The 19,320-nt window shown below is 59.5% G+C and overlaps 2 protein-coding genes across 2 annotated transcripts in view; one reads left to right on the top strand and one right to left on the bottom strand.

The window, feature by feature from the left end:
• GABRD (gamma-aminobutyric acid type A receptor subunit delta) overlaps nt 1-19,320 on the top strand; it is a 72,638-nt gene that overhangs the window by 8,642 nt on the left and 44,676 nt on the right. The window lies entirely within an intron of this gene.
• CFAP74 (cilia and flagella associated protein 74) overlaps nt 1-19,320 on the bottom strand; it is a 78,924-nt gene that overhangs the window by 43,479 nt on the left and 16,125 nt on the right. The window contains exons 4-11 of the mRNA XM_077978912.1: nt 19,042-19,185; nt 17,491-17,589; nt 16,131-16,235; nt 6,971-7,144; nt 5,903-6,013; nt 4,776-4,878; nt 3,795-3,952; nt 2,229-2,430 (exon numbers count right to left, since the gene is read on the bottom strand). Of these exons, the coding sequence (XP_077835038.1) occupies nt 2,229-2,430; nt 3,795-3,952; nt 4,776-4,878; nt 5,903-6,013; nt 6,971-7,144; nt 16,131-16,235; nt 17,491-17,589; nt 19,042-19,185 (1,096 nt within the window). The remainder of the gene's footprint in view (nt 1-2,228; nt 2,431-3,794; nt 3,953-4,775; nt 4,879-5,902; nt 6,014-6,970; nt 7,145-16,130; nt 16,236-17,490; nt 17,590-19,041; nt 19,186-19,320) is intronic.

Here is a 19,320-nt window from a genome sequence, read left to right as displayed (position 1 = left end):
TGCCTGCCCCTGTTCTTCTGCCTCGTGTACTCTGCATAGAGACAGCGGTGCACACGGTTTTGTAACTTTTTCTACTTGAAATATAAGTATTTTGGCCGGGCGCGGTGGCTCAAGCCTGTAATCCCAGCACTTTGGGAGGCCGAGACGGGCGGATCACGAGGTCAGGAGATCGAAACCATCCTGGCTAACACAGTGAAACCCCGTCTCTATTAAGAAATACAAAAAACTAGCCGGGCGAGGTGGCGGGCGCCTGTAGTCCCAGCTACTCGGGAGGATGAGGCAGGAGAATGGCGTAAACCCGGGAGGCGGAGCTTGCAGTGAGCTGAGATCCGGCCACTGCACTCCAGCCTGGGCGACAGAGCGAGACTCCGTCTCAAAAAAAAAAAAAAAAAAAAAAGAAATATAAGTATTTTAATACATTATTAAATATTTTTCTACAATGCTCGGAAGAGTCTGCAAAAAACGTCCTTTGATAGGAAAATGTTCTAATTCACGGACTGGAATCCCTGGCGCTGGTCCTCAGGCAGTCATCTGTTCTCATTTTTTTTTTTTTGAGATGCAGTCTTGCACTGTCACCTGGGCTGGAGTGCAGTGGCGTGATCTCAGTTCACTGCAACTTCCATCTCCCGGGTTCACATGATTCTCCCACCTCAGCCTCTCAAGTAGCTGGGATTGCAGGCGCCCGCCACCATACCTGGCTAATTTTTTGTATTTTTAGTAGAGACAGGGTTTCACTATGTCGGCCAGGCTGGTCTCGAACTCTTGATCTCATGATCCACTCACCCTAGCCTCCCAAAGTGCTGGGATTACAGGCGTGAGCCACCGCACCTGGCCCGGTTCTCCTTTCTGGGGATATAAGCCGTGCCCGGGAAAAGCCCCAGGCTGACCCCGGGGGGATGGCCGTGGTGGTTTCCTCAGAATGAGTCTGGGGAATGGGCCTTGCCCATCTGCTCTGGCGCTGTCCCAGGCCTGCCGGAGAAGGGAGCCCTCAGCTGGGTGGACAGGGTTCCTCTTCCTGGGGACCGTCTTATGGAGCGACAGACAGGGAGTCTGGACGGGGCAGCGCACTGCTGTCTGCTGTGACCCGCACAGTGATACAGGTGGTGCCGCAGAAAATCACGGGAGCAGCTCACGGGGGGGCTGGGGGCAGGGGAGGCTTCTCTGGAGCAAGGAGGGCGGCAGGGCGCTCCCGGCAGAGGCATCGGCAGGTGCCAAGGCCCGGGCGTGAGACGGGCAGTGAGGGGTGGATGGGGCAGAGGCTCGGCCCGAGCACTGGGAGCCTGGGGAGCAGGAAAGGACCTTCTCTGGTGCCCTGAGGGGCACCACAGAGACCCTGCAGAGGCCAAAGCTGAGGCGGCCCAAGGCTTGCTCTTTCCCAGCAGGGCACCTGTTGGAGCAATGACCTTGACCTTCAGGTTTTGGGGTACACAAGGGCAGAGACTGCAGCACTGTGCCAGACTCAGGAGAGGACCATCATCCCTACCCCACACCTTTAGGGAAAGGTAAACTAGAAATACATTCCCCCAACTGAAGCCAGTTGCCTGCAGCCGCAGTGGACACCAAGCAGGCCCTGGATGTGAGTGAGTGAGTGAGTGAGTGAGTGAATGAGTGAATGTGTGAGTGAATGAATGAGCGAATGAGAGAGTGAATGAATGAATGAGTGAATGAGTGAATCAGTGAGTGAATGAGTGAATGAATGAGCGAGTGAATGAATGAGTAAAGGATAAGTGAATGAGTGAGTGAATGAATGACTGAATAAGTGAATGAATGAAGAATGAATGAATAAAGGATGAGTGAGTGAATGAATGACTGAGTGAATGAATAAGTGACAGGAAAGCTGTCCCCTGGGTGCTATCAGGATGGCTTTGTAGCAGGGTGATCCCAGGCATGTGGTCTGAACGGCTGTGCACATCTCCCTGGCAAGGCGGCTGACCCAGCTCTCTACAGGGCCAGGCAAGGTGGTCCCAGCCTGGTGGGCAGCAACACTGCTGGGGGTGAGGCCAGGAGGACACTGGACCCTTGCTGGGGATGCTGTGGCCATGGGCCTCTCTCATGTGGTGGGTCTGTGGTGGGTCTTGTCCCCTTGCCCCTGAGCTGAGTGGCGGCCACTCAGCGGGCTCAGCAACCCCCTGCAGGTGGCCGTGGTGCTGAGGTCCTCAGAGGATGTCTCACCACACCTGAGCCCTGAGGCCCCACCTGCCCTCCACAGGTGTGTGGCGTTTGCTCACCAGTGTGTACGTGTTGGCTGGGGCTGTGGTCTTCTCCTCGCAATAGTCGGAGATGTAGTTCCAGGTCTTGCCCCTCAGGGTCGGCCGGTGAGTGGCCTTGGTCGGGGGACGCTGTTTCTTTCTTTTTTCCTCCTCAGCCTCCTCTTTTAGAATCCGACTGACGATCTCCTGCTTTCTGAGCTTCTGCTCCTCCTCAAAGGCCCTGCGTGGAGTTACTTCTCAGACAAGTGTGAGAGGTCCCTTGCCTCCACCTTGCTCCAGGTGAGACGGCGCCCGGCAGCCCCTCCCTAGCGCCATCCTAGGGGCTCCATCCTGCCCAGCAGGGCTCTTGGGGTGGGAACTTCCTGGTCCTGGGGCTAAATACAAGCTCCAGTGGGGAGCAGATGGGCAGAGGCCAAGCCGGAGGTTCTAGGCTTAAACCCCAGCCCTGTCCAGCCCTGCCCAGCCCTGCCCAGCCCATCCCTGCCAAGCCCAGTCCTGCCCAGTCCTGCCCAGCCCTGCCCAGCCCAGCACTGCCCAGCCCTGCCTTGCAGAGCCCTGCCCTGCCCAGCTCAGCCCAGCCCTGCACAGCCCAGCCTGGCCCACCCTAGCCCATCCCTGCCAAGCTTAGTCCTGCCCAGCCCTGCCCAGCCCAGCCTTGCCCAGCTTAGCCCTGCCCTGCCCAGCCCAGCCCATCCCTTCCAAGCCCAGTCCTGTCCAGCCCTGCCAAGCCCAGCCCTGCAAGCCCAGCCCTGCCTAGCCCTGCCCAGCCTGGCCCTGCCCACTTAGCAGCCCAGTCCCCCAGCAGCCTTGGCCGCCCCGAGGCTTCTTCCCAGCCCTTGTTTCTAGGCTGGCGTGGGGCTGCCACTGAGGGTAGCCCCAGGGCTGAAGATGTTCATCCACTCACTGCAGCTGCACCTCCCCGGTGCCTCCTACATGCCAGGCCTGCGCCAGGCTAAGGGATGTGTAGGCGTCGCTGCCAGGACCCCCCCACAAGGTGGGCAGGCTGATGGGTGGTGGAGAACTCTGATTGTGACTCAGGGGTGGGGAGGACGCACTCAGGGCTCTGTGGCACCCAGAGGAGGATGCCTTGCCCAGCGAGAGGGCCAGGAGCCCCCGCCCAGGCACATCCTCAGCAGTGATTGGCCAGGGCCGTGGACGGGGGGACTGGGATGGGGAGAAAGAGCCAGGCTCCCGGGATGAGGCAGCTTCGGGCAAAACCCAGGACAGGCTCCCTGGAGACTTCTGGGTGGGCCAGGAAAGAGCCCGCCAGTCCCTCCTCCTGAGAAGTCAGAACAGGAGCCGGAGGCTCTCGAGAGGGGCCGGGGTTTCAGGGTCTCAGAGGGGAGAAGGGGCCGAGGGTTGGGCATGGACTGGAGTAGGGGCAGGGCTGGGCAGGCTGAGTCAGGCCCAGGCAGGGCAAGGGTGGTGGCCTGGAGCCCCTGTTCCCGTGCCCCACAGCCGCCTGAGTGGGGGCCCTGGGAGAGAGAGCAGCTTTGCTTAATGTAAAGCTGAGCCCCCTTGGCTCTCCCTGCACCCACTGACTGGGCAGGTGCCTCCCAGTGGCACCTCTGCCACCACCCTCACCTCTTCTGGGCCTCCAGCTCCTGGCGCCGGCGCTGGTGGACAAGGTGCCTGAACGCATCCCCGCCCTGGGCCAGAATCGCCTTCTTCTCAGCCTGGACCCTCTGCTCCGCCAGCTCTGCCTTGGCATGGCCCCATGCTTGGAACTTCCGCAGTGTGTCCTTGGAAATAGAGAGCATTGAGGTGACAGCGTCAGCACACGTGGGAACACACACATGCCCACACCTGCACACATGCGCACACACCTATGCTCATACATGCAAACCTGCACACACGTGCTCACACAGGCACACTTGGACACATGTGCACACATGCTCACACACGCACACACACGGTCACACATGCACACACACGGTCATACATGCACACATGTGCATACACATAAGCTCATACATGCAAACCTACACACATGTGCACACACATGCTCACACACACCTGGACACGTGCACACACACGCTCACACCTGCACACACGTGCACACACACGCTCACACACTGGGCCTTAAACTAACATTGACGTCTGCAGACCCCGCGGGAGACAGCTGGCAAATTGTCTGCACAACCCAAGCGTGGGGCTGGGGCTGTCCCTGCACGTCACCTGCCCGCCTCTGCCCCTCACCTCTGAGCCTTTGCAGATTCTGTTCCCACCCTTCCCACCATTTTCCCAGCCTGAACCCCCAGCCTTGGGCCCAGGGCATGGCCTCGAGGCGCCCAGGCCCTCCATGTGTCTCTTCCAACAAGACCAGGCCCCATGGGAGCAGGGCTGGGCTGCCTGCTCCTGCCTGACTCCAGTGCCTGGCCCTGACCCACATAGAACCCGTGGGCAAATCTGTGGCACAGGCTTGGGAAGCCTCCAGGGGCCACCAAGTGTGTGGGTCAACCCTGGACACCCGAGGACACAGGCCTGGCACCCAAGGAGCAGGGGCCCAGGGACGGACCCTGGCAGGGGCTGAGGGAGAGGCTGGGTGGGGCTGTGGGGGCTTACCCGGTTCGCGGAGATGCTGCCCTTCAGCGCCACCACCGCGTCCATGCGTCGCCTCATGTGCTCCTGGCACTTCATCTCCTCCTTCTTCTCTTGCTCTCGGATTCTGAGGAAGGACATTTAAACATTTTTGAGGCTCTGTCATCCAGGCTGGCGAGCAGTGGTGCAATCACAGCTCCCAGGCCCAAGTGATCCTCCTGCCTCAGCCTCAGCCTCCCAAAGCGCTGGAATCACAGGCGTGCGCCACCACAAACGGCCACACTTTTAACCGAGGAAGTGACACAGCGATGCCGTGTGGGGTGTAATTAAAGGAACCTCGGTGCTGTCATTTCCACCAGGAACATGATTAACGGGGACAACACAAGAGGTGGGATGGGCAAATGGTGCTGGCGTAGAAGCCAGGCCACGAGGACACGGCAGGAACATGCCCCGGAGGGCCAGGCCATGAGGACACAGCGGGAACACGCCCTGGAGGGCCAGGCCACGAGGACACGGCGGGAACATGCCCTGGAGGGCCAGGTCACGAGGACACGGCGGGAACGTGCCCCGGAGGGCCAGGCCATGACGACATGGCAGGAGCACGCCCCGGAGGGCCAGGCCACGAGAACACGGCAGGAACACGCCCTGGGGGGCCAGGCCACGAGAACACAGCAGGAATGTGCCCAGCGCGTCTCACGGGCCTCTTCTGAAAAGAAACAGCACCTCACACTAAAAATACATGTTTATTGGTTTTTGATGATAAGGTGGTGATTCAATAATAAAACCAGGAGGCTGGGTGCGGTGGCTCACGCCTGTAATCCCAGCACTTTGGGAGGCTGAGGCGGGCAGATCACCTGAGGTCGGGAGTTCGAGACCAGCCTGGTCAACATGGTAAAACCCTGTCTCTACTAAAAATACAAAAATTAGCTGGGCATGGTGGCAGGCGCCTGTAGTCCCAGCTACTCAGGAGGCTAAGGCAGGAGAATCACTTGAACCTGGGAGGCAGAGCAGTGAGCCAAGATCATGCCACTGCACTCCAGCAAGCTTCCATCTTAAAAGTAAATAAATAATAAAATCAGGGAATGTCAAGACAAAAGCAAGTGACGTGTATTCTTGGGTTTCTCCCTAAGGACATCGAAGGGAGGCCCTACCTTCCCAGGGAGGCCTTCAGGAACCGCACGGCGACCTTGTGGTTCTTCCGGGCATCCTCCAGCAGCTTCTGGTGCCTGAGCCCGAGCTCCTTCTGGGTGTGCAGGGACTTCCTGTGGGGACACGGGGCCATCAGAGGGCATCACACGTCCCACCTGCCCCCAAGCCCTGCACAGCTGGAGCTCGTGTCCCAGAGACACCGTGGGCCCTTTTGCTCAGCTCTGCCCTGCACAGCCTCCCTTGGGGAGGAGCGAGGGTCCCTGGAGAGCTGGTGCCGTGGGCCACACAGATGTCACACTCTCCACGCCACTGCGGCTCCAGTGCCAGGGAACCACCAAAGGCAAGATTCGATCCCAGCCGGGCAGGGGTCTGGGAAGAGGATGGCGCAGGCACAGCAGTGCTGTGGGGAGGAAGGAGGCATGCGCTGGGGACCTCGTGTCTGCAGCCACGGCCTGGATTCCACAGGGGTTTGTGGCCTGGGCAGCTGAAGGGAGGGAACGAGATGGGGGAGGGGATGGAGGCCAGAAGGGGGTCTCGAGGAGAGAGGCTCACGGCAGGTTGGGACAGCTGGCCTGATGGCCTGTGAAGCACTTGGGGACTGGCCTAGGAGGTTGCTGGGCCCTGGCTGAGCAGGAGACTCATGACAGGGGACGTGTGGGGAACGGGCCTGAGTGCTCCATGGCCGCGGGGGGTGGGGGCCGTGGGAGGGGTGCAAAGGAGCAGCCAGAGGCGGGGACGGAGCCCAGAGAATGGCCTGGCTGGGAAGAGGATGGGGCTGCCGGAGGGAAAGGGGAGGGGCAGTCTCGCTGGAGTGCGGCTTTAGTGGCCGGCTTTAGTGGCGGTATCGTGGCTGTGGCATCTCGGGAGGGCTGGGGCTCTGGGCAGGTGCAGGGGGGCGCCTGACACTTGGGAAGGACTCAAGGGTCCAGCAGAGGAGCAAGCTGGGAGGAGGCAGGGAGGGTGGAGGTGGAGCTGGACAGATGTGGAGGGTGAGGAGACCCCTGGGGAGAGGGCGGACGGACTGACAGGAGCTGCTGGGACGGGCATGGGTGGGCCTGGGTGCCGCTTACCTGATTCTCAGCAGCCGGTTCCGCTCCATCTTCCCCAGGGCCTCCTGCTCCCTGCACAGCTGCCGGGCTGCTCGCACCTGGAGCCGCCGCCCCGCAGCCTCTGCCTCCTCACGGTCAGCTGTCCGGAAGGCCTCTAGCCGCCCCTCCTGGATCTCAATGTGCCACATGGCGTTCCTTCAAACAGGAGGCAAAGCAACTGGAGACGGCCCCACGGTCATCCTTGGGGGGGGTTTCCCAGCATCCTGAGGGGGGTTTCCCGGCATCCTGGGGGGGGTTTCCTGACAAATCTTCCAGGCGGACGTCGAACACTCCCTCTTCTAGGGGCCATCTCCGCTCTGAGTTGCCCAGACACTGAGGCCCGCCCTGCCTGCCTCCAACCTCAGGAAAATCACTAGCGGTTCAATCCAACCCAGCAGAGCCTGGCCTGCACTCCCGTGTGCCACCCGCCGGCCTGAGGCCATGTCCGTTGGCTGCGGTGGGCCTGGGGCGGGCCCTGCCCAGCCTGAGGGAGGCCTTTGGGAAGGGACAGCTGTGACTCTTTGGCTGGGCTGGAGGATCCCTGGTGTGAACTGACCAGCACCCAAGACCACCCCTCAGTCTTCAAATGTGCCTGGGGCGGGGCTGTGGAGCAGGTTCGGCCAGCCCTGCTGGGTCCACATGTCCTGCTGATGACAGGGACCTGCTGTCCCCTGGTCTTGGGCGAATTTGTCCTCGACTGTGAGTGATATGGCATCTATGGTGGCCCCAGATGACACGGTGCCCCTTGGTTCTTGGCACAACTCAGGGAAATTTCCAGTGAATCTTTAGTTGGAGGAGTGTGTGTGCCGTGGGGGCTCAGGCCGGGAAAGTTCCTTCTGAGGATGTGGACAGTGTGCTTCTAACAGCGGCCAGGTGAGAGCATGCAGCTGCTGGGGAGGTGGCCTGGCCAGAGACGCCTGGTGGAGGGATGCAAGGAGCCGCTCCTGGACACATGCGAACGGTGCCACCCGGAGATGCGGCTCAGGCTGGGGCCGGCCACACGAGGATCGGAACCCTGGACAACGTCAGACACAGGAGTTTAGCCAGCATCCTCCCTGCATTTCTGATATTCCACGCGACGTGTGCCGCAGCTCTTTCCTAGACACCCTTGATCATGCTAATTTCCACTTCCTCTTTCATTAAAAGCTTTTCCTGTGGGGCGGAGTCCAGTCTCTCTCCCCACTGCAACGCCCGGGGCAGGGGTTCCACCGCCGTGGCCCTCTGTGAATAAAGTCTGCTTTACATCTTTTTGAAAAAAAATCATGAATATATGTTGAATTGAGATACTCAATGGTTTTCTCTTTTAACGTGTTAATGTCAAGAATTTCTAATGTTGAACCTTTTTTGGGGCTCCTAGGATCTAAACTCCAACTTGGCAAGGGAGGTGTGTGTGCGTGTCTCACACATGGCTGGATTTCAATGTTTAAGGTTTTATTTAGGGTTTTCTGATTTACCTCCTGAGATTGGGTTCTACTTTCCCTCTGTCGAATGCCCTCTTGGTGTCAACATCGCGGTTGTGTCACTGCATTTTAGGAACTGGGCATACCATGTTATCTGTTGGGGTAATTTTAAACATTTGGCTCCTTTCCAGGGATCATGGGTCACCGGATCTCCGGCTGGCGTCCTGCCACGCGGTGCGTTCGTCGCTTCCCGACTCAGGGGGACTCTGTGGAGCTTCCACGTGTGGGGTTACTTCTATTCCTCCCTCGCATGACTCATGAAATTCTTTACTCTGAGGATTCATGCTCCCACCAGCTCTGGAAATGATGTTCTGCTGGATGTCGCGTCCCCTGCCCGGTGATCAGTGTTCCAGCGGCCACGTGAGCTAACAGCTTGCAGGGTCTCTTAGGTAAGAGGCAAGACGTTGTCTCGGACGTGGTCGTCGCCCATTCCTGCTGCTGTAGGAAAACGCCCATGACTGGGTCTTCGCAAACCACAGAAATTCATTCCTCCCAGTTCTGGAGGCCGGGAAGTCCATAGTCAAGGTGCCAGCAGCCTTGACGTCCTATGAAAGCCTGTTCCTTGAAGGCGGTGCCCGTCTGTGTCCTTATGTGGCAGAGGGACAGAAGGGCTCCCTCAAGCCTTTTTTTTTTTTTTTTTTTTTTTGAGACGGAGTCTCCTCTGTCGCCCAGGCTGGAGTGCAGTGGCCGGATCTCAGCTCACTGCAAGCTCCACCTCCCGGGTTTACGCCATTCTCTTGCCTCAGCCTCCCGAGTAGCTGGGACTACAGGCGCCCGCCACCTCACCCGGCTAGTTTTTTTGTATTTTTTTTAGTAGAGACGGGGTTTCACCGTGTTAGCCAGGATGGTCTCGATCTCCTGACCTTGTGATCCGCCCGCCTCGGCCTCCCAAAATGCTGGGATTACAGGCTTGAGCCACCGCGCCCAGCCCTCAAGCCCTTTTATGAGGCACTAATCGTCTCCACGAGGGCAGAGCCCCCATGGCTGAATCTCCCAGAGACCTCACCTCTTCCTGCCGTCACCTCCATTCGGTTTGGACGGATTTGGTTTGGACGTGTGTCCCCCACAGGTCTCGTGTTGAACTGGACCCCCCGGTGTTGGAGGTGGGCCTGGTGGGAGGTGTTGGGGTCCTGGGGCGGCTCCCTCATGAAGGGGTGGGCCACCTCCTTGGTGACGAGCGAGTTCATGGGAGATCTGGTTATTTGAAAGTGTGTGGCACCTCCACCCTCTTGCTTCCCCTCCCACCGTGGGAGACACGGTTCCTTCACCCTCCACCGTGATTGGAGGCTTCCTGAGGCTTCCCCAGAAGCAGATGCCATCACGTTCCCTGTACGGCCTGCAGAACCCTGACCAATCAAACCTCTTTTCTTCTTATTTTTATTTCTTTCTTTTAAGATGAGTATCACTCTGTCCACCAGGCTGCAGTGCAGTGGTGTGATGTCAGCTCACTGCAACCTTCACCTCGTGGGTTCAAGCGATTCTCCTGCCTCAGCCTCCTGAGTAGCTGGGATTACAGGCGCCCGCCACCATGCCTGGCTAGTTTTTGTATTTTTAGTACAGACGGGGCTTCACCATGTTGGTCAGGCTGGTCTCAAACTCCTGATCTCAGGTGATCCGCCCACCTCAGCCTCCCAAAGTGCTGGGATTACAGGTGTGAGCCACTGCGTCTGGCCCAAACCTCTTTTTTTTTTTTTGAGACGGAGTCTGGCTCCGTCGCCCAGGCTGGAGTGCAGTGTGCGATCTGGGCTCACTGCAAGCTCTGCCTCCCGCGTTTGCGCCATTCTCCTGCCTCAGCCTCCTGAGTAGCTGGGACTACAGGCGCCCGCCACCTCACCCGGCTAATTTTTGGTATATTTTTAGTAGAGACGGGGTTTCACCGTGTTAGCCAGGATGATCTCGATCTCCTGACCTCGTGATCCGCCCGCCTCGGCCTCCCAAAGTGCTGGGATTACAGGTGTGAACCACCGCGCCTGTCCACCTCTTTTCTTTATATGACCCAGTATCAGGCATTTCTTCACAGTGACACAAAGACTGACGAGCACTAGGGTTGAGTTCCAGCACACCAATTTCAGGGGCACTGGCCTTCAGAGCAGAGCAGAGGCTGATTGGGAATGACTGGGATTTTGAGAATGGGAGCGCGGACATTTGAGGGTATCTGCACACATGTGAGTGAGCGCCCCAAACCGCCAAGCCCCTCTGCATATCCATCCACACGGAGGCAGCTTTCCCCTCCCTCGAAGGCAGGCTCTGCTGCCTGGGGGCCCCATAACACCTCCCTGAGGGGCTGCCAGATCTCCTCATGACCCCCTTGCCATCCCCTGTGGCCCGGATGCTCCCAGGGGCAGGAACAAAGTCTGACCTGAGAGGAGAAGGATCCCAGAGGGGAAGAAAGCAGCCAATCTCCACAGCAGGACCTGGGAGAAGGTGCGTGGGAATGAATTCCAACCCTGCCAGGCCACAGAGGGAAGAGCCTGTCCGAGGCCGGCCTGGGCGTCTGATGTGGACGTGCCACCAGCTTACCCGCCCACCACAGGCAGCTCCCGTCACACACTCAGCGGGTTGAGGAAACCTGGACCCAAGAGAGACCTGCACTGTGGAAAGCTAGATGCCAGAAAGTCATGCAGAAGAAGGACTCCCAATGTTTGGAGAGACAGCCTGTTGGAAGGTTTGTTGTTGCTGTTGTTGAGATGGGGTCTCGCTCTGTCGCCCAGGCTGGAGTGCAGTGGCGCAGTCTCAGCTCACTGCAGCCTTGACCTCCTGAGCTTAATCAATCCTCCCACCTCAGCCTCTTGAGTAGCTGGGATGACAGGTGCACGCCACCACGCCCAGCTAAGTTTGGCATCTTTTGTAGAGATGGGGTTTCACCATGTTCCCAGGCTGATCTCAAACTCCTGGGCTCAAGTGATCTGCCCACCTTGGCCTCCCAAAGTGTTGGGATTACAGGCGTGAGCCGCTGCATCCAGCTATTGGCAAGTGTGATGGCGAGTGTTGATGGTGAGTGTGACGGCGAGTGTGACGGCGAGTGTGACAGTGAGTGTGACGGCGAGTGTGACCACATATAGAAGACATGCTCTTCGTTGCGGCTCAGTGAGGAGAGTCCAGTGCCCTTTGAAAGCACCGAGGTGCACTCTGGAATGTGCGGGGGCCCGGGCAGGGATGGTGCCTTTGAGGGGCTCCCTGTTGCCCTGGGGTACTGCTGGGCCTGGGAGGGAGTTGTGCTGGTTCCTGGGTGGGCAGCAGGGCAGTGTGTCTCAGCGTGGATGAGTGGAAGCGGTTTTGGGCAGTGGTTAATTGATTTTGGGGTCCCTAGGGCTGAAGTAGATGGGGACCCCACTCAGGTCCCAGTTTATCTGAAGATTCAGTGTGGTCAGCCGCGGAGGTAATGATGAAGGTTGGAGGCTGGAGAGGTGGGACCTGGCTGGTTTTGAAGATGGAGGAGGAACGCAGGCAGCTTTGGAGCTGGAAAAGGCGAGGACACGGATTCTCCCCGGAGGCTTCCGTGGGGAACCAGCCCTGCCTACACCTTGACTTTAGCCCAGTGGGACCCGTGTCGGGCCAATGACCTTTAGAACTGCAATCTCATAAATCCGCGTCCTGCTGAGCTGTTACGTTTGTGGATTTGTCACTGCAGTGATGCGACGTGCGTGCAGTCAGAGAAGCCTCAGAGCAGGCTGGGCCACAGCACCAGGGCCCCGCTGTGGGTCCCACGTGGCCGAGCCGGGGACACACAAAGCCTCCTCTTCGTGCTGAGCTGGGCGTGGGAAAGTGTCACGTGACGAGGCTGCGCAGAACACGCGTGTGATAACTCACGGCCTGCCTCCCACCAAAGCAGCCTCCACCAGGCAGGGCTCTGCTGCCTCATTCACGGGAGAGGCCCAAAGGCTTTGGACGGTGTCTGGCACGCAGTGGGCGCCCTCTTACCATGTGGGGAGGACGGGCGAATGAGAGAGTGTATCTAAGCCACCAGCACAGACTCAGGCACCTCGCAGTAGCCCCCCAGGCACAGGGATGGGACACGCACAGGCCCAGCACAGGCGCTAAAGACCGGGAGGTGGTGTGAGCAGGCAGGGTCGTCTCTAGGCCTTCCTTTGGCAGTTCCTGGGACCTGCTGGCCAGAAAGTGCCCGTGAGGCTAGTCCAACAGACGCTTCTGCCAGCCAGTGGCCCCCTCGCGTGCAGAGCTGCTGGACCTGGTCGAGCTGCGTGTGAGACACATGCGTGTGGCATCCCGTCTCCAAGATGACTCCAGGGACCCCTGGCTGTTCACGCCTGAAGCCCCTCCACAGGGTCTTGGGCTGGTCTGAACACCTCGAGCCCAATCCCCCGCCCAGACCACGACCCTCAGGAACCGAGACCCTCCGGAACCGAGACCCTCAGGAACCGAGACCCTCAGGCACCGAGACCCTCAGGCACCGAGACCCTCACGCCCGCTGCCTTAGGCGGCTAAGGGCTAGGGTGGCTTGTTCTGTGGCTGTGGATGACGCGCATGGTGTGGCAGCAGGGACGTGTGCTGGGGAAATTCAGGAGTTGTTCCCAGAACGCGGTTCGGGTCCCGAAGCAGCGGCCAGCCTCGTGCCCGCCACCTGTCCCAGAGCCACAACGGAGGACTCCCGGGGCCGACACTGGAAGCGGGGGCCGTGCTCTCCAAGCTGCCCCCCGCACACACCCGTGGCCCACAGAGCGACAGACGTGAACGCAGGATGCGGAAGGATGCCACTGCCAGAGCGACAGACATGAACGCAGGATGCGGAAGGATGCCACTGCCAGAGCGACAGACGTGAACGCAGGATGCGGAAGGATGCCACTGCCAGAGCGACAGACGTGAACGCAGGATGCGGAAGGATGCCACTGCCAGAGCGACAGACGTGAACGCAGGATGCGGAAGGATGCCACTGCCAGAGCGACAGACGTGAACGCAGGATGCGGAAGGATGCCACTGCCAGAGCGACAGACGTGAACGCAGGATGCGGAAGGATGCCACTGCCAGAGCGACAGACGTGAACGCAGGATGCGGAAGGATGCCACTGCCAGAGCGACAGACGTGAACGCAGGATGCGGAAGGATGCCACTGCCAGATGCGAGGCGGCCGCAGCACCCGGACAAATCCTGATGGGCCAGATCAGACCTGCCAGGGACACGGCACCCCCAGCCTACACGGCGAGCAAACACGGAGGGGGAACGCTCTCCTAACAGTGGAAAGCCAACTAATAGGAAGGGATGGTGGAACTGGAAAGTCAGCCCTTAGAAGCCATCACAGCAGGAATTAATTCTGGCAAGAAACACGGAGGGATGCTGTGCTCGTGTGAAAAGGGACATGGAGCAGGATTTCCCAGCCTCAAAGCTTCTCCCCACAAGCTACACATCAGTTTCCAAGGGAACGGCGTTGCTGCGCTGAAGAAGCGGGCGGCCCCACGGCGGGTCTGGCAGCCATTACGTGTCCCACGAGAGGACACCCAGGGGACTGGTCATCACCCCCAGAGGCATCAAGCACAGTCACAGTGCGGGACAGCCCCTGGTCTGCGATCCTCAGAACTGCAAGGTCCGCCTGTCACAGAAGTACCGAGGCTCCCCCTGACTGGGGCGGGGCGAGGGGTCACCCTGGACACAACGCCCACATGGGCTCTGGGGACGGCTCCGGGCACGGCTCCGGGCACAGGGCCACAGGGCACAGGGGGTCTTGCTGCCATTTTGCAGCTCTTCTGTAAGTTTGGAATTGTTTCAAAATAAAACTTTATTTATTTATTTATTTTCTGAGACAGAGTCTCACTCTGTGGCCCAGGCTGGAGTGAGTGGCGCGATCTCGGCTCACTGCAAGCTCCGCCTCCCGGTTCATGCCATTCTCCTGCCTCAGCCTCCCGAGAGAGGTAGCTGGGACTACCTGCGCCCGCCACCATGCCCGGCTAATATTTTGTATTTTCAGTAGAGACGGGGTTTCACTGTGTTAGCCAGGACGGTCTCGATCTCCTGACCTTGTGATCTGCCCGCCTTGGCCTCCCAAAGTGCCAGGATGACAAGAGTGAGCCACTGTGCCCGGCCCTTTTTTTTTTTTAAGACAGAGTCTTGCTCACTCTGTTGCCCAGGCTAGAGTGTGATGGCGCAATCTTGGCTCACTGCAACCTCTGCCTCTGGGCTCCAGCGATTCTCCTGCCTCATCCTCCCGAGTAGCTGTGATTACAGGCGCCCACCACCAAGCCCAGTTAATGTTTGTATTTTTAGTAGAGACAGGGTTTTGCCATGTTGCCCAGGCTGGTCTTGAACTCCTGACCTCAGGTGATCGACCTGCCTTGGCCTCCCAAAGTGTTGGGATTATAGGCATGAACCACTAACTGTGCCCAGACCAAAAACTTTTTTCTTTCTTTTTTTTAAAGAAGTGGACAATCACAGCAACCTAGTAAAGTGAGGCCTTCTGGGGTTCAGTAGCCCTGTGAAGCCCCCCGCCCTGGCACAGGTGCTGCTGAGCAGTGAGAGGGGCACGACACAGCCATCGTCAAAGGACAGCCACCACGGACAGTGCTCTCCTCCACGCTCAGCTGCAGGGTTCAGTGTCCTCCCCTGCACCCCTCCTGCTGCCCTCACAGGTGGGGCCACGGCGCAGGGCACTGGACACCAGCTTGGGTCGTGGCTACATCACAGCGAGCACGGGTCAGAGGCTGGGTCAAAAACTGCATCACAGCGGCCGGGCGCGGTGGCTCAAGCCTGTAATCCCAGCACTTTGGGAGGCCGAGGTGGGCAGATCACGAGGTCAGGAGATCGAGACCATCCTGGCTAACACAGTGAAACCCCGTCTCTACTAAAAAATACAAAAAACTAGCCGGGCGAGGTGGCGGCGCCTGTAGTCCCAGCTACTCGGGAGGCTGAGGCAGGAGAATGGCGCAAACCCGGGAGGCGGAGCTTGCAGGGAGCTGAGATCCGGCCACTGCACTCCAGCCTGGGCGACAGAACGAGACTCCGTCTCAAAAAAATAAAAAGAAAAAAAAAAAAAGAAACTACATCACAGCGAGTGTGGGTCAGAGACTGGGTCAGAGCCCAGTGGTGTCTTCACTGGGGTGGGGCCGAGATGTTAGGTTGCACAAGGGCCGGTGGCATGAGCACTCCTGTGGGCGGGGTGGCCTGAGGCCTGCGCTCAGCCCTCTCTGTGCCCCCTGCCCTGCCCAGGCTGGAAAGCTTAGGTCATCCTGGGCACGTGCAGGGTCAGTGCTGTGGACGCCATGGACCTGGCTGCAGCTCCCGGGGCTGGGGGCCATGTGGTTCGGGAGTCCTACTTGAGGCCAGCTCAGGGTCCCCTCAGTCGCTCTGAGCAATTCGTGCACCTTCCCAAACCCCTTCTTGCCAAACTCGCCAGAGGCAACTCGACGCATCCAACCCAGCCCCACAGGAAAGCGTTTAGGACGAGGCAGCGTCTCTCTCCTGGGTTCTGAAAACCCAGCTCGCTGTTCTGTGGAAGCGCAAAGCATGAGAAACGAGGAAAGAGGAAAAATAACCTGATATTGGAGTTCCTAGGAACATAAACAAACCCAGAGAAACGGAAAAAGGCGATGTGAAGACTGATCCTTCCAACCACGGCACTGCATTCGCCGAGTCCCCTTTCCACTTCCCGGCAGTTTCCCGGTCAGGTGCGACCCCCCGGATCTTGCTCTCCGCCCCCAGGTGGGAAGGCCCCGCTGCCAGTCCACACTGACTCACTCGCTCTCCTTCAGCACGGCCTCAGTCCTCGACTGCAGGTCTCTCTCATTCTCCAGCTCCATAAACAGGCGTCTGGACACGGCCTGGAGACGGCCCACAGTGGCCCTGCAGGGGCGAAGGCACAGGCCGGGCGTGTGTCAGGCCTCAGTCACCCAGGGGCCACCCAGGTTCACCTGGCACCCCCTGGCCTCCTCTCCCTCAGGAGGGAAATCTTGGTGCTGGGCTACCTAGCTGGTGGAGTGTGGGGCTAGTGGCAGGCTCTCCACGTGCCCACTTTCTGCTGGGCAGGCAGTGCCCACATGGCACAGCCCCAGGAGGAGTGAGGGCTTGGGGAGCCTGCCCTGGACCCTCAGTCGCCCCTGCATGAAGCTCCTGGGGGCAGCAGACGTCCAGGCCTCTGGCCTGGGAAGGACCCAGCACACGTGACAAGCCCCAGGCCCTGGCGTTGGGGCGCCCTGAGTCCCCTCCCTCCCTCCTGCTCCCCTCCTGGGCATCATCCACACAGTGCACATCCAGCACCAGCCCAGCCGCACTCCTGGAGACCACTTCCCTGGCAGTGGGCGGTTGCCCACGAGAGCGGCACAGCGTGATGCTGGCCGGAGGTCCCGGCCGTGTGGATGCAAGGGGTGGGCTTTGAGCAGCTGGCCAGGTACAGCGGTCACCCCTAGATCCTGGGTGCCACGGTCCAGGAATGAGGCAGGTCAAAACCCCGCAGAGACCTGGGCAGCCCCGTCTGCTCCTTGACCCTCAGGCCCCCCCAGCCCACAGTGACCAGAAGCCCCTCACCCTCCAGGGCCGGGAGGACCTGCTGGTTCCCTTGCCCCTGGCTGCTGGCCCTCTGCTCCCCATGGCTGCACCAGCGCCTCCAGGACGGGCACCTGCTGGGGCCTTCCCAGGGCTGGGCTGACCTCGGCAGGCCCTGCAGGCACCCGGTCCCCGGAGGGTGAGGCGAGGCTGGAGCGGCAGCCGTGGAGCCAGCTCTGGGAGTGCCTGTCGGTGAGTGTTGGCGTTTCCAGCGTCCACGGGCCCTCCCACCTGGCAGTGTGGGACCCATGTGGGCCTCTCACCTCTCACCCCGCCCTCAGCTGCTCTGCCCTGCTGCCCCAGGCAAGAGTGGCCCGAGGGGCCTTCCCCCAACTGCTGATCCACGCAGTCCTGCCTCCCAGAGATCCAACCCTGGCGCCCTCCAGGCCCCAGCTTTGCCGACCTCACGTGCTTCTGTGTGTGTGTTGTGGCCTCACACTGGGGCTTCTCACTGGCCTGAACGCAGCAGGTGCTTCACGCCCCACTGTGGGTGAACGAATGAGCCTCTGCTCTGACCTCATGCCCAATTCCCTGCCCTCTATCGAGGGCCACCTACATGTTGCCCGCCTCTGCCTCTGTGGCGATCTCGGCTGCCACAGCCTCCTGCTGCTTGCCGATCAGGTCCCGCCTCTGCCGACAGGCGCGCAGCTCCCCTCTGGAACAGGGAAGCAAGGGTCAGATGATGGTTCCCTGAAACTCCAGCCTCCAAAGTGGCAGTGGGGCCAGGTGAGGCAGTCAGACCCCCAGAGGCCCCCTCGCCCAGGTCAGGGGTCTCTCTAACACCTTCCAGCCACACAAGCAGGGTCCTGTCGTCCATTTTTGGAAAACTCTGCCCAGGGGCAACTGTGTGGCTCCCACCCGAAGGTGACATGCTCTTGGGGCCGAGGACAGTGCAGGAGTGGGAGGGAACCTGAGTCCCTAAACAAGCGTGCTCCTGCCTGTGAAGGGCATGTGGTGGGAGGTCTGGGGCCACAGGAGGGGACGAGCTGGAGCTCCTCCACCATCTTCCAGAGTGTGGGCCAGGCAGGCCCAGATCACCAGCAGGGCATGGACTGGGTCAGAATCCAGTTCACACGGTAGCTCCTGGGGGAGACTCTGGCCTCAGGTACATACAGTGGAGCAAAGCCCAGAGCATGAGCTCTGGAGGTCACTTTTTTTTTTCCCCCCGAGACAGAGCCTTGCTTGTCACCCGGGCTGGAGTGCAGTGGCGGGATCTCGGCTCACTGCAACCTCTGCCTCCCAGGTTCAAGTGATTCTCTTGTCTCAGCATCCCAAGTAGCTGGGATTACAGGCATGCGCCACCACGCCCGTCTAATTTTTGTATTTTTAGTAGAGATGGGGTTTCACCATGTTGGCCAGGCTGGTCTCAAACTCCTGACCTCAGGTGATCCACCTGCCTCGGCCTCCCAAAGTGCTGGGATTCCAGGCTGAGCCACCGCGCCGGCCATGAAGGTCACTTGGAAGACACACAGGTGCTGCAGGAGCCGAGGAGGGAAACCGTAGTTTCCCTGAGCGAAGTACCCAAGTCAGGTGCCCAAGTTATGCAGAAGAACATTTATCTTTTAGTTTTTTTATTTTTAGAGACAGGGTCTTGCTCTGTCGCCCAGGCTTGCTGCAGCCTTGACCTCCTGGGTTCAAGCGATCCTCTGGCCTCAGCCTCCCAAGTAACTGGGACCACAGGCGTGTGCCACCACTCTCAGCTGAATGCTTTTATTTTTTAGGAGACACTGAAATATTTAGGAGTGAAGTATCACGTCTGTAATTTGCTTTAAAATAATTTAGCAAAAAAACCCATAGATATAAAATACACACACACACGAACACAGAGAAAGAAGCTACGGTGAAAGGTTGACAGTTGGCAGCTCTGGTTGGCGTTGGGGGCGGCGGGGCCGCTTTTTACAGCCTTTTCTGTGGGAAGGGGGCTGGGAGCGCTGGGCACCAGCTCCTGAGTGGGGCTTGCAGAACTGCTCCTCCATGGAGACCCTGTGGGACCCTCCCTTGCAGGCCCTCAGGGTGATGACAGGCACAGGACCACCCCTGCTGCACCCGCGTCACGGCCCGGGGCGCGGCAAGAGGTGGAGGTGCAGTGGCCTCAGCCCCGGCTCACCTCATCTTCTCAATGAAAAGCTCCTGCTCCTCACGCATCTTATCCAGGGTGCTCAGGTTCTGTCGCAGGTGAAATGCCTGCATTTTGTCCTCAGCTGTTTTCTTCTTCAATTTATCAGCATCAGTATCTAGTTCTTTCACTGAGCTTAGGATGAAAAGGACACCAGCTACCACCACCCTGGCCTCAGGCTCAGGACTCATTCCTCCGTGTGGCCTGCCGGGGTAGGTGCCTGACAGATCTGCTTCAGGAGGGAGCTGCGGGAGCTACAGCCTGTGGGAG

The sequence above is a fragment of the Macaca mulatta genome, chromosome 1 (assembly GCF_049350105.2).
Source record: "Macaca mulatta isolate MMU2019108-1 chromosome 1, T2T-MMU8v2.0, whole genome shotgun sequence".
NCBI lineage: Eukaryota > Metazoa > Chordata > Mammalia > Primates > Cercopithecidae > Macaca > Macaca mulatta.
Note: the sequence above shows the minus strand (reverse complement) of the source record. Positions and strands in the feature narration are given on the sequence as shown.